At 42.6% G+C, this 14,302-nt stretch overlaps 1 protein-coding gene across 1 annotated transcript in view; it reads left to right on the forward strand.

Moving 5' to 3' along the window:
- LOC308084976 (septin-4-like) overlaps nucleotides 1-14,302 on the forward strand; it is a 28,545-nt gene that overhangs the window by 8,502 nt on the left and 5,741 nt on the right. The window contains exons 2-10 of the mRNA XM_080427986.1: nucleotides 5,324-5,420; nucleotides 5,871-5,957; nucleotides 6,127-6,250; nucleotides 6,809-6,942; nucleotides 8,773-8,891; nucleotides 9,020-9,121; nucleotides 10,208-10,304; nucleotides 11,294-11,456; nucleotides 12,223-12,322. Of these exons, the coding sequence (XP_080284112.1) occupies nucleotides 5,324-5,420; nucleotides 5,871-5,957; nucleotides 6,127-6,250; nucleotides 6,809-6,942; nucleotides 8,773-8,891; nucleotides 9,020-9,121; nucleotides 10,208-10,304; nucleotides 11,294-11,456; nucleotides 12,223-12,322 (1,023 nt within the window). The remainder of the gene's footprint in view (nucleotides 1-5,323; nucleotides 5,421-5,870; nucleotides 5,958-6,126; nucleotides 6,251-6,808; nucleotides 6,943-8,772; nucleotides 8,892-9,019; nucleotides 9,122-10,207; nucleotides 10,305-11,293; nucleotides 11,457-12,222; nucleotides 12,323-14,302) is intronic.

Consider the following 14,302-nt stretch of genomic DNA (forward strand, 5'->3'; position numbering starts at 1 on the left):
TAGACGTCCTGTCTTCATTTTTCATAACATGATGGTTGTTGCAGCAGGTCCCTGCACTGCAATACCACAGTAACCACAGTTTTGCACAAAAAAAAATGCAAAACTTGAGGTATCTTTTAGTGACTAAGTTACATCACTGTACTGTATACGATCCCTCTAAACGTCATGCAGATATAAGTGTTGTTTGCACCTCCAAGACGATGGCGGACTCGGCCACGCCCCCGAAAAACCTGTATACTGTATGTGTGTCTCAAATAATTAGACAGTATTATGGATGCCTCCGTCTTTGAGGATACTGTATACAATACAGTGACTGTACTGATAAATAAAGTATTTGTAGATTGTAATTCACTAAGTTGAATGAGCAACAGAACAGTTTGTGATGACTGTGCTTAGTTCAAAGTGGTCAGCAGATCTCATTGACCCGCTCATCTATGTGGGTCAGCGGAGGCTAGCGGCCGCGTTGAAGAGGCCATCGGACATCAATCCATGTGCTACAGCTGTTGACCAGGAAAGGAGGTCAATGGTCTTGTGCGTTGAGCAGCCTGTCAATTTCTTTACCACCCTTAAGCTCTGAATGGCCAGTTGTAATTAAAACTGTTGTGAATTAGAACATGGTTGGGTGGTATCATGGAAAACCTGGTTGGGATCACATGAGAATCCCTTTTTCCCCATGCATGTGGAAGGTAGCAAATGTCATCGTGACATAAATGACATTTATTCCATTAGGTAGCGTTCACGTTGAGTCCTGTTGATTCTTGACACTTACATTTACATCATTTCCAATTAAGAGATCCAACTGTGCTGTGGCTCATTAGTTTTGACTCGTTTAATTTCATGGTTTTTCTGTTTTTGTTTTTCCAACTTCCCCTCTTGTGTTTGTTTGCCTGTTATGAACACAATGCACTATACTTTCCCCTCTCGTCACACAACCAACCCCACCATTCCTGCACCCAAATATCCTGTGGCACATTCTTCTCGTGGGGGTCCTGTCATTCTTTGGCATTCCCCTGTTCTTCCGTTCCTCGCCCCGCTAAACCCGTGTTCCACATGCACGCTCCCTCACTCCTCGTTCCTGCTTGGAGATAGCAGAGTGCAGCTTGGCCCCAGTAGCCATGGAGGACAGCGACCACGGGGGGAACTCCTCAGCAGAGGAGCAGGAGGGCGGCCATGCCTCCCCTAACCACCATGAAGATGAAGAGGTATTGGTGGGATGCCAAAAGATTACAGCCCGACAGATGAGTTTTGGGTCTGATCCCCCAAATTTGGAGAGTACCAGATCAGTGATTCTCAAGCTTTTTCCATTTCAGGGACCCCTAGTATGATAACGTTTTTACTACTGGGACCCCAATCTACGCTGTGCTATTTTAACTCTCTTTATACAATGAACAAGCAAACAAGTATACAGTATAAAATACACTTTATTTTATTTAGCCCCGAAAGCTCATTGTTGTAGGCGACTCCTTGAGTCAAGCAGCCTCACTGGCCTTTCAGTGCTCCTGCATTATTGATCTGTAACGGTAGGATAACCGTCCGTCTTTTTACTCACTCTGCTGCATGCTCAGGAGACCTGCGGTGGTAATATGACCATCGATCCTTGCCAGGTGTACATTACTGAGTTACTGCGTTGTTGTTGTGGTGTTTGCCTAATAATAGTGCAGTGCTCTGCATTGTTGTCAATGGCAAAGCTAGAGGCTTTCGATTCTACTTTGGAAAGAGAAGGAGAATAGGATACAGCATCGAATAGAATCAACTTTAGTGTAGTGTCACATCACACGATTACAGGTGTAAAAGAGAGGGTGCAATAATGGATTGTGTGGAACACACATCCAGCTTATAAAAATGGCAACAGGCAAAAAAAGTCTGTGTCTCTTTTCATGGTTAAAGTGACACAGTTAAAGAAATGAAAAAAGTGAGCATCAGGTATAAAATCACATCAAATAGCAGTAGATATAATAAAAAGAGAATAAACAAATAAAATAACAGGTAGAATAAACAACCTACAGGTCCTTTTGGTTTTTACTCTCCGCATTATAAGTGAACCCTCAGGGAAGTTTTCAGCCTAGCGCTGCAGTTTGTTACTGAGCTGGGTGATGTGCAGGAGCATGCCAGGTTAAATGGCAGACAGAAGCAACATTTATATACTGATTAGGCTCTTAACCACATTAACCCTGTTGTCCCTATTTTGGGCTTGTTTTTCTAGGTAGGCCTCTATTGATCCCGCCGGGGGGGGGGGGGGGGGGGTGGTGATGTGCACTCCCCCCACTTCTAAAAATATATTCAAAGACATTCTGTAAGGGATTTGTAGATGGAAAATATTCCTAGTACATCACAAATCAAAATATACGTTCGTTGTTACAATGTTACAAACAATACTAATGTAAACAAAACATATTACTGCCCCAAAATACACTGTATTTGTTATGCTTTAGTTGCACGTGGGTGTCCAAAAATAGCCGATCTACAAGCCTACAACGTGTCACACTCGAATGCATTGTGTGCTTGTAGATCGGCTATTTTTGGTGCACGATACCTGTAAGCAAGTAAGTGTAACTCTGGCTTTAATCCATCTATGTCTCCGGCACTGCTGCTATTGTTTATTTTTGTTGTTAGCCATCGGTTTATGTTGCTATCACTATAACCACATTATAAAGTCACATCCACTTTTACGTAATGAAATCAAATAATCAATTTAATGAAATAATTTTATTGGTTATTGCTTCATTCACCACAAAAACACTCTTTGTTTCAACAACGATAAATTCCGCATAATCTGTTTCGCAAATGCTTCGTGTCTCTTTGATCTGCTGAATGTAAACTGTAAACCTTGTAATCATAGACCGTTACATTGTTTCCCTTAGCCCTTATCTCCTACATGGCTACTCTAAATTGAATTGAATTGATGTATCTTGGGTGTCTGCCAAAGAAAGTGCTGAGCCAGACAAATGCCTTTTTGTTCCCCAACAACACTTGAAACACAATGTAGAATCTGACCACTTCCAAGATGTTCAGGACAGTCATTGAGACTGTGTCTGCTTTATTTGACATCTGGATTATATTGTGAGCTCATCACGGGAAAGACGGATGATTAGGATCTGTTATTTTTTCTTTCCTTTGAAGTATTTCTTTATTGTTGACCGCTGTACTTTCCACTTAAGAATCTAGCTTAGGTCACATTTTCTCTGTCTGATGCCTTTTTGTCAAGATTGTATGCACCTAACAAAATACACTCTTTCAAATGTTTATTTATTTTTATTTATTAAGAGGCATTACATAAATTATTTTATTTAGTTTTGAACAAACATACAATTGTCAACGGAAGAAATCAAACCAATAGAATACAAAATACAATACAAATACAATAAACAAAAAAAAAGAATTGAAAACAACCACACACAAAAATCACAACACCCCCGCCCCACCCTTTCTTAATCTCTAAGCCTAAAGGTCCTTACACACCGGGGCGAATTCTTCAGGCGAATAAATACGTTTTTTTTAAAAACCTTATAAAGTCAATGCGAGCGTCCACATCAGTTTCGCGAAGCGAAAAAGCGTCTTTTAATTATTCGGAACGAGTCCGAATTTTGCGTATATTCGCATATTCGCCGGTGTGTAAGGACCTTAACTGTAGCTCTGCAGTCATTGCAATTTAGAAGAAAACCTGCTTTGTATCTGAAACAAAATCATGTACAGTATCTGTTGCACCAAAAACGTAATGATATATGAATCCAAACTTAGAGATATCCCCAGGTCTCTAAACTTAAATCTGGAACCACAAAAATGCTGCTAAACATTCTAAAAACATGTTTTCTGCTCTCTCTCTCTCTCTCCCGATGTGTAATATTCCCCTTTACCTTCGCACCTTATCTGCCCTCTTTTCACCTCCTGAACACTTATCCCTGTGTTCTGAACTCTCGCCCATATCATCCCTATGTTCTCAACACTCATCCCTGTGCTGTGAACACTCTTCCCCTGTGGAACCTACCTACCCCATCATTCCTCTGCACTGCCTCATGCAACTCCTGCCACCGTATCTTGGTCCTCCCTCCATAGCATTCGACCCACTCTGAGGACTCGGAGTTGGAGAATATCATGCAAGACCTCCACCACCACCCTGTGGAGCACCAGCATCACCACGAGGACCATGGTCATGACTCCCAGAATAACCACCACCAAGACCACGAGCACCATGGTCATGACCCCCAGAATAACCACCACCAAGACCACAAGCACCATGGCCATGACAGCCAGAATAACCACCACCAAGACCTCGAGCACCACACTCATGACCCCCAGAATCACCACCACCAAGACCTCGAGCACCACACTCATGACCCCGAGCATCACTATCACCATGACCATGAGCACCACACTCATGAAGCACACATTGAAGCCCAAGATGCAGACCGCCCCGACACTCCGTCTTTTTTACAGCCGCCTGCGGCCGGTAGGGTCCAGTTCGATTCTGGTCCGGAGCCCAGCTCGCCGTCGCATAGTGTGGTGGAATTTGACTTGCCGCCGCCCCCTCCCAGGCCCAAGAGCCCCTGGGGTCTATTTGACCCCTACTTCTATTCTGAGGTAAACGCCATCAGCACAGCCAAGAGATCCAGGCGGGGAACAGTCTGTCATTGTGTGTTGAGCTGTGATCACACAGAGATGGATTCATACAGTCCTTTGACAAAGCTGGTGTATAGTGTTTTATGAGCTGTTATTGAAATGAAGGTTTGATCATGGTCTGATTGGTGACCTGTGTTGATATGGACGTTGCCTCATTAGAATTTGGGTTGAGGATTGAGATTACTGACATTGATATGATAAGATGTTTATTGTCACTGTATTCAGAATACAACAACATTTTGTTTAACGCACCCACAGCTGCATTAAACTAAAAATAAACTGTTAGGTCCATCCATAATACATGCAATAATATCTTAAAGCAAGAAGTTAGACAACAAGAAACCAGAAACCAACCACTGTATATGTTGCACTTGCCCAATAGCACATATCGCACTTGCCATGGTAAACAAAGTGAACATAGTCTTGTATGTGTGAGTGAGTGAGTGTCCATCAATGCTGTCACAGTATTTGGAAAGAAGCTGTTGTTTTTCAGTCTCTCCCGTTGCATATCCGGCTGTAATGTCGTACATACTGTACTATTGTTGACGTCATCTACTGTATGTTATTGTGAATGGTACTGATCCAGTCAACTCCTATATTTATTTCAGGACTGTATTATTTTATTATACAGTAATATACACACCTTGCTTAAAACATTCTTCTAATGGTGTTGACCGACCTTCTTCTTGTGTTTTTGTTTTTCCAGGACCTGGACAAGGAATATGTGGGTTTCGCCACACTGCCAAACCAGGTACACCGCAAATCTGTCAAGAAGGGCTTTGATTTCACTCTCATGGTTGCAGGTGAGTTATAGTGCATAATTGATTGATTGAGTACTTTATTAGTCAGAAATATAAACAGCACGTGGTTCAGACATTAAGGCTAAAAGGATAACACAAAAAAGTCCTGGAGACTTTCTATTGTGGTCCTATATGTATTCAATTAATCAACATATAGCATACACAATTAACACAATAATACATGTCATCATACAAATACAAACACTATTATGTACAAAATAGATATTTACCCCCCTTGTGGTCTCCTGATAGGTGTTTTTTTCAGGCCAATTTAGAAAGAAACCAATGTTTCACATCCTTTAATGGATGGTGTCAGGGCATTCCACATTTTGGTGGCAGAGCAGCATAACCATAGAATATTATTGGTCATATTAGTCATTAGTGGAATACAATAGACAATTACCCTGCATTCCAGGTGTGTCTAACCTACTGTTTTTTTTTTCTTTTTCAAAGGAGAGTCAGGGCTGGGAAAGTCCACCCTGGTCAACAGCCTCTTCCTCACAGATCTTTACAAAGACAGGAAGCTGCTTAACGCTGAAGGTGTGTGCTAGTGTCCTTAATGTAGCTTTGATATATGTTTTCACACTCAACACTTCTCAGTTTCACAAACTTAAATGTCTCATGTATTTGGTTTTACATAAAGCCCTGTTGTTTAAATGCTTGCTGTAAACCAATGGAGTGTGTCCTCTCCCCCCCCCCCCCCCTGTAGAGCGAATCACTCAGACAGTAGAGATCACCAAACACACAGTGGACATCGAGGAGAAAGGCGTCAAGCTGAAGCTCACCATCGTGGACACGCCAGGTTTCGGAGACGCTGTGAACAACACTGAATGGTACCTGTCAAAAATCCAATACACACACACACACACACACACACACACACACACACACACACACACACACACACACACACATCTCAAGTCCTAATAATATACTTCGTAGTACGAAGTATATACAGTATATGTCGCTTTTTGTAAAGAACAGATCTATAAGCTAACGAGTCAAACCACCTAGGAATGAGGATCATGTAGGTTTGTTTTGGTGTTCAGAGTTGATAAATCTGATTCCAATCTGGATAAGCCAAACATCAGATTTGGGCTGTTAGTATGAACATTGTCTTGGTCAGCTCATAGCTCACCATCCAACATGAAACGCTTCAAATAAACCGTACCCATGGGAAGATTTGTGCAGCTTCCCAAACATTATACATGTCAGAAATCACATAATAAATGAATAAATGGCTCCCAAATCATATTATTATTATTGCACAAACGAAGGATATAAAAAAAAATAAGAAGCTAATTCGCCAAATGTTTTAATGTTGTGTGGTGTTGTATTTTATTTATTACGTGGGTAAGATCTGTATTGTCTCTGTGTGCTGTGTGTCCCAGCTGGAAGTCGGTGGCGGACTACATTGACCAGCAGTTTGAACAGTACTTCAGGGACGAGAGTGGCCTCAACCGCAAGAACATCCAGGACAACCGCGTGCACTGCTGTCTCTACTTCATCTCACCCTTTGGACACGGGTATGTATGAATGACACACGGATGCTAATGCTCTCCTACAGGGTCCATCCCCTTCTCTCTCATCACCCTGTCAAGTCCAATGTTTTCCTTTTAAAAGGACCATACTACTATAATTTTGGTTTCCACCGTGTGGCCTTGTGGTTAGTGTCCGCCCTGAGATTGGGAGGTCAGGTTCGATTCGACGGCCGGGTCATCAGACCAAAGACTGAAAAAATTTGACTAAATGCCTCCCTGTCTTGGCACTCAGCATCAATGGTTGGATTGGGGGCAAGTCCCTGTAACATACTATGTTCAGGGGATGTACTTGTACATCAAGCTGCCTCACGCTACAGAAAAGAGGAGACAGGGACCTGCTCCTATGGGCAAGGCTTACTTACTTATAGAGTGATAAGACAGCAGAGGGAGAACGTTGCACTAGTGACCCCCTACAGGTTGGTCAGTGTGCCTGTTCAGCAGGGAGACAGAACTGGAAGGAATGCACATTATGTCCTCCCAGTGAAACTCCTCACTGTCCTCCCAGTGAAAACTCCTCTCTGTCAGGTGAAAAGAAGCGGCTGGTGACTCCATCTGTATAAGAGGCATGTGGTTTTATACACCCTCCCCAGACCAAACAGTAGTGGTTGGCAGTGACAGGGACTATACACATGGGGGGGGGGGGGGGGGTAGCCCCTTTCGGAACCCTGTATACCTTTTTTGTATTTGGGATGTCCCTTGAAAGTCAGTGGCTTCTCTCATTGACTTTCAAGGGACCCTGGATACCGACATCCCAAGTACAAAAAATGTATACTTGGTTCCGAAAGGGGCTGGGTGGGGAGAGAGAATACATGACAGCTGCCTATCTTCTAGAACAAAATGTTTTGATTGAAAAGCTGCTGCATTCAACTGTTATCCTGTGTGGGGCATCATCAAACGGTGCAGTACTGTGTACATTAGTCTAACATGCTGTACCTGTTTCTACAGGCTGTGCATTCATTCAGCCCCATGCATTCTTAACGCAGCAGCAGCACTTCTCTGGAGTTAAAGGCACTCTGTCCTTCCTTCCCCCTGGGAGATTTACATCTGCTGCATTACCACTTCCTCACCAGTCATTAGGACTAAACGCTGATTGTGGTACTTTTCAGTGCACTTTGTGCATGTGCGTGCACTTGCGTGCACGTGCATGCACTCCGTTATCCCAATGTGTTCACTGAGGAATTGAGCAGTGCTGCTCCTTCAACTACAAGTATTAGTGATAAAAGAGCTCTCTCTGGTGGCCAGTCATGGAACACACAGTCACACACACACTCATGGAGGACATAAATTCCAATCATATGAGAGAGAGAGAGAGAGAGAGAGAGAGAGAGAGAGAGACGAGAGAGAGAGAGAGAGAGAGAGAGAGAGAGAGAGAAGTGAGAGAGAGAGAGAGAGAGAGAGAGAGAGAGAGAGAGAGAGAGAGAGAGAGAGAGAGAGAGAGAGAGAGAGAGAGAGAGAGAGAGAGAGAGAGAGAGAGAGAGAGAGAGAGAGAGAGAGAGAGAGAGAGAGAGAGAGAGAGAGAGAGAGAGAGAGAGAGAGAGAGAGAGAGACTTCTAGAACAAAATGTTTTGATTGGAAAGCTGCTGCATTCAACTGTTATCCTTTGTGGGGCAATCATCAAAACCCAGCATGCAGTCAGTGTTAATACTACTATATACACGCATGCAAACTTTGTGTGTTGATGGTGCATGCACACTTTGTGTGTTGATGGTGCATGGAAACTTTGTGTGTTGATGGTGCATGCACACTTTGTGTGTTGATGGTGCATGGAAACTTTGTGTGTTGATGGCGCCTTATTGGCTGCTACACTATGATGTGTTTGCGACCACTGGATGTGGAGTTCATGAAAGCCCTCCACGAGAAGGTCAACATCGTGCCCATCTTGGCCAAGGCAGACACACTCACCCCGACTGAGGTCAAGAAAAAGAAATTCAAGGCAAGGCTGCTACAAATCAGACATGTTCCATCTACACGTGTGTTCTGCTGCATATAGTGAACTGATAGTTACGTATCGTAACTCTAGATCTGGATGATAACATAACATTAACCATGGTGTCCTTGCAGATCCGGGAAGAGATCGAGGAGTACGGCATCAAGATCTACCAGTTCCCCGACTGTGACTCTGATGAGGACGAGGACTTCAAGCAGCAAGACCAGGAGCTCAAAGTGAGACCTGAACACCTACTGTTGTAGCTCACCGCTCATCCACTGGAGTCAGTGTGTGGAGATAATGCATGTCTGAAATGTGTCCATGTGTGTTAGTCATTTATGATTTATCCATGACATATGATTCCATATTTGGGAAAGTTCTCAGCCTGATCTGCCTCCATTGACTTCAAGTATAAAATAAATACAAAATCAGCCTGTGATCATCAGTCATCTATGACAGTGGTTCTCAACCTTTTCAGGCCCCCGAAATCTTCATATTTGAACTGGGGACCCCCCACCCTGACAAGCACTTGGAATGTAGGAGTTGACTCAGTTCCCACAGATAAATATTGTGAAAATAGCAGATCTACCTATTTATTTATTTTTTTGCCTCTTTCTTGACAATTTGGCCAATGTTTGACCAGTTTTTATAGTATAGTATAGTTTGTTGATTACTTTTGATGCTTTTTATTTTCTTTGAGGTCTTAAAAGTACTTAAACGAGTAGTTCACCCAAAACATTACTTATTTTCTATCAATTACACACCCCATGAAGCTTTGAATTCATGGAGATTTTTTGTTTTTTGTTGCATTCCTGAGCCAATACTGGAGTCTCCGGTAGGAGACTTGGCAACTCAAGGCTTCATGGGGTGTGTAATTGATAGAAAATAAGTACTTTTTTGGGTGAACTACTCCTTTAAGGACAAATTGTCACTTCACTGTCATCTGGGGACCCCCCCAAAATCATGTGGGGACCCACAGGTTGAGAACCACTGATCTATGACATATCTATGATGTTACGTCTCCACATTTTGGCAATGTTTCAGCCCGCAAAGAAGACTTGAAGGATACACTTGATTCTCACTTGGGGAGCCTCCTCTCTTTTCACTCCTGGCTCCTACAAAAGCAATTTATCGTTTGTGACACAAACGATTTCCGCAAGATTAACGGCAGACAAACAAACAGACACACTAGAGCAAAAACATAATCTGCACCCTTTGCCTTTCGGCTTGGTGGAGAAAGATAACTAGTGACCTGAAGTTGAGAGAAAAGGCATGAAATTGTGGAGGAGAAACATTAATTTAATTTCTCTTCTCTTCACCAGGACAGCATTCCGTTTGCAGTGATTGGCAGCAACACAGTGGTGGAAGCCAAAGGGAAGAGGGTTCGAGGCCGTCTGTACCCCTGGGGGATAGTTGAAGGTACTGCAGGCTTTGTTGTTGTTTTAGCATGTTGTACTAGGATGTGTCAGACGAAGCAGCTCTTCAAGATCAGTGTGGTACGGTACATTGTTAACAACTGAAAGAGGGCGTAATTGGTTCAACTGAAATTATACTCCAGCACAGCTTGAAGATCAATTCTCTGGAGCCAGCGACACCACCTTGCGACAGTGTATAATTTAAGCCGTCGCCCCTCTGTTTCATAGAGGCTTGGTTAACGGCAGTGGTGTACTTGATGTACTCAAGTACTATACTTTAGTACAATTCTGAGGTATTTTTACTTTACTGGAGTATTTCCAATTTTCAGTACTTTTACTTCTACTCCACTACATCTCAGAGGCAAATATTGTACTTTTACTACACTACAATTATTTGAAAACTTTAGTTATTAGTTACTTTGTAGATTTTGATTTTGACAAAACCTCTTCAGCCCTATATACATTTCGGCCATTTGAAAATAGCCGATCTACAAGCTCACAATGCGTTGCGAAATGGGAAAATGGGACATTCTGCATAATGAGTACTTTCTACTTTTGGTACTTTAAAATAAATGGTAAATAAAATGTTAAATGGTGCATTTATATAGTGCTTTTATCCAAAGCGCTTTACATAGATTGTGCATTACATTCACCCATTCACACACACAGTCATACACCGATGGCGGAGGAAACCATGCAAGGCACCAACCTGCTCATCGGGAGCAATTAGGGTTTCAGCGTGTTGCTCAAGGACACTTCGACACTAACTCTGGGGGAGCCCGGGATCGAACTGGAAACCTCACGGCTTCCATCCGGCCGCTCTACCAATACCAATAATTTTGTTCTTTTACTCAAGTACATTTGGAATTCCGGACTTTTACTTGTAACAGAGTATTTCTACGTTGCAGTATTGATACTTTTACTTAAGTAAAAAAATGTAGTACTTTTTTCACCACTGGTTAACGGTCTGTCTCTGTCGTGTGTGTTTGACAGTGGAGAACTCGTCTCACTGTGACTTCGTCAAGCTGAGGAACATGCTGGTCCGGACGCACATGCAGGACCTGAAGGACGTGACGCGGGAGACCCACTACGAGAACTACCGGGCCCAGTGCATCCAGAGCATGACCCGCATGGTGGTGAAGGAGCGCAAGCGCAAGTACGGTTCATCCATGCAAATGCATTATGCTGCTTACCATGCACAGAAAATGCATTATGCTGCTTACCATGCACAGCAAATACATTATGCTGCTTACCATGCACAGCAAATACATTATGCTGCTTACCATGCACAGCAAATACATTATGCTGCTTACCATGCACAGCAAATACATTATGCTGCTTACCATGCACAGCAAATGCATTATGCTGCTTACCATGCACAGCAAAGCTAGAGTTTCATCCCCTATAAATTAACACTCAGGATGTAATAGCTCATTTTAAAATGCTCACTGATTGAATCAAACTGGTGAAAACATCCCTGTTGTGATATTATGTCTAAATTCAAGGCAAATCTAATAAGGCTTTGGTGTCATTTACTTTTTGTATGTTAATATAACCAGTATAATCTGCAGTGGTGGAGGTGTTCTCCCTACCCTTCCATTTAGACATCTTTCTCAATGGAAGGATCTAGGATTGGACACTAGATGCGACATAATCTTTACTGTAGTTTGGCCATTGTTGCAATTACCTCTCTCCATTGGGAGACAACGCACATAAAACGTATAGATTGTAGCTTTAAAAGTGATACTCATCTCTCTACAGCTTTGACATGATCATTCTGTCCCTGGCGTTCACGATTTTGAGAGAGAGCTCGGAATGTTGTTTATAGAATAAATCCAACAATTGCACAAATTTTAACTTCATTTACATGAATGTGGCTGAGATCTGCTATAAACATAAAGTGTGTGTGTATCTGTGTGCAGTAAGCTGACCAGGGAGAGTGGAACGGACTTCCCCATCCCCATGGTGCCCGGCGTGGCCGACAGCGAAACAGAGAAACTCATCAAAGAGAAAGACGAGGAGGTACGGCACACCGACCTCGAACCGGACGCAAAGCGCCACCACGATGATGGTGGTGAACATCATGATCACAGTCAGGATCATGATGACCATGAGGCCCAGCACTCAGAGCATCAGGCTGACTCTGGGCCTCAACCAGAACAACACAAAGACCCCCCTAGGCCCGAAGCCTCCTGATTAGACAGAGAGAGATAAGACCTTTCAGGCGCCAAAGACAGTACAGCAGTAAAAAAAAAAAAAAAAACAGATTACAGGGCAATGAAAAATGTACTGTAGATACAGCATGATGCAGAGACCTCACAGTCAAGGCAACACCACCAGCAAGGTGGCAAAAATAATACAGTATATATATAAATAAGATATGCAACATGCAATATACAACACTATACACCCTCAGCAGGTTTAGCATAGTGCAAGACAAGTAAGAGTACAAGAGAACACACAGAAGCATACTGTACCATACTGAACAGAGAACACACAGAAGCATACTGTACTGAACAGAGAACACACAGAAGCATACCATAGTTACCATACTGAACTGCTTGTTTACGAGCAATTAGTCCACTGAGCGAGATGAGTGATCAACGTGTGCCTCGTTATACATCTTCATTGCTAACGGTACAAAGGACTGTCTAAGTCCTTAGACAGTCTCCCTGCTGCTAAACCTTCAAGTTTTGAGACCAGTGGTTCCCCAAACTTTTATTAATTTCAAGGACCCCCTTAGTCTGGTAGACATTAGGTCCACGTACCCCCCATAACTCTGAGAGTGTACAAATGGAACCTAATGGACCCGTAAGGACCTTACAGGTCCATTTGGTTGTACGCTCTCAGAGATACAGTCCTGTAAGGGTCCATGTTGGTTTCTAACTATTGTATAAATCATTCACTGTGTCTGGGGACCCCCTCAAGGACCCCTGGGGGGCCCCGGACCCCACTTTGAGGACCTCAATACGTTTAGAGGCCACAGCGAGGCGATGCTTAGCAGTAAAGATACATAGTAAATGCACACCATTCTCCCCTAAAGCCATCTGGATCATATGGGTTCCTTTTTTTCCCCTCTGAGGGGATGGATGAAGAAGATGAGGTCACACGGTTGGAGCCTAGAAGGATAGTTTTAGGGTCAGGTTGTTTAGAGGTGTATCTGGCTCATGGCAAGAATGATTTAGAAAGGATCTAGGGGGCAGTGGTGACAGACGATCCAATAGCCTTTAGGAAGGAAGTCCTGAGATCCACATAAACAAACCACTGTAGGAATACAGTGTAAGTTATATATAAACAGACCACTGTTGTAGGAATACAATTTACAATGCAGGCATTTAGCAGACGCTCTCATCCAGAGCGACTTACAATAAGCAAGGTAAACACATACATCAAACGCAGATACATTATACAGTGTAGGTTATATATAAACAGACCCCTGTGTGAATAACACATTGTAGGTTATGTAGACATAAGTGGCATTAGATGATTCTTGGATAAGCCTCAGTTGTTTTCACTTAAGTTATGGTAATGTAATTCAGCATTACGTGTGTCCATCCATATTTATTTTATATTTCAATTGAATATTTTATAATCAAAGTGAAGCTGTGCTAGAAGTATTTTTTAATCCCACGTTAGATTAATTGTGTTTGGAATAATGAAAGAAAATAATTAAACACCCTTTTCCACAGGTATATTTACTGCGCCTTGACTCTGTATGAAGCTGCACTTTAGACCAAACGTCAGTGACGGGCTTGATTATCTGTTGTAGTAACGCCTGATTTTTACTTGGACAAGCAGTCCAAATCCAGCCCAAATCTGATTTCCTATCCAGATTGGAGTTAGATTGGTTTTCTGCAGTCTGAACAAATCTAAGGAAGGTGGTTCAAATCTGATTTACAAAAATCAGTTTCCATGTGTTTTTTTGCTGTTCAGAATTGATAAAACCAACAACCAATATGATTCCAATCTTGAAAGGCCCAAAAATCGTATTTGGACTACCGG

Source organism: Gymnoscopelus braueri (genome assembly GCF_963280865.1).
Source record: "Gymnoscopelus braueri genome assembly, chromosome: 5".
Classification (NCBI taxonomy): domain Eukaryota; kingdom Metazoa; phylum Chordata; class Actinopteri; order Myctophiformes; family Myctophidae; genus Gymnoscopelus; species Gymnoscopelus braueri.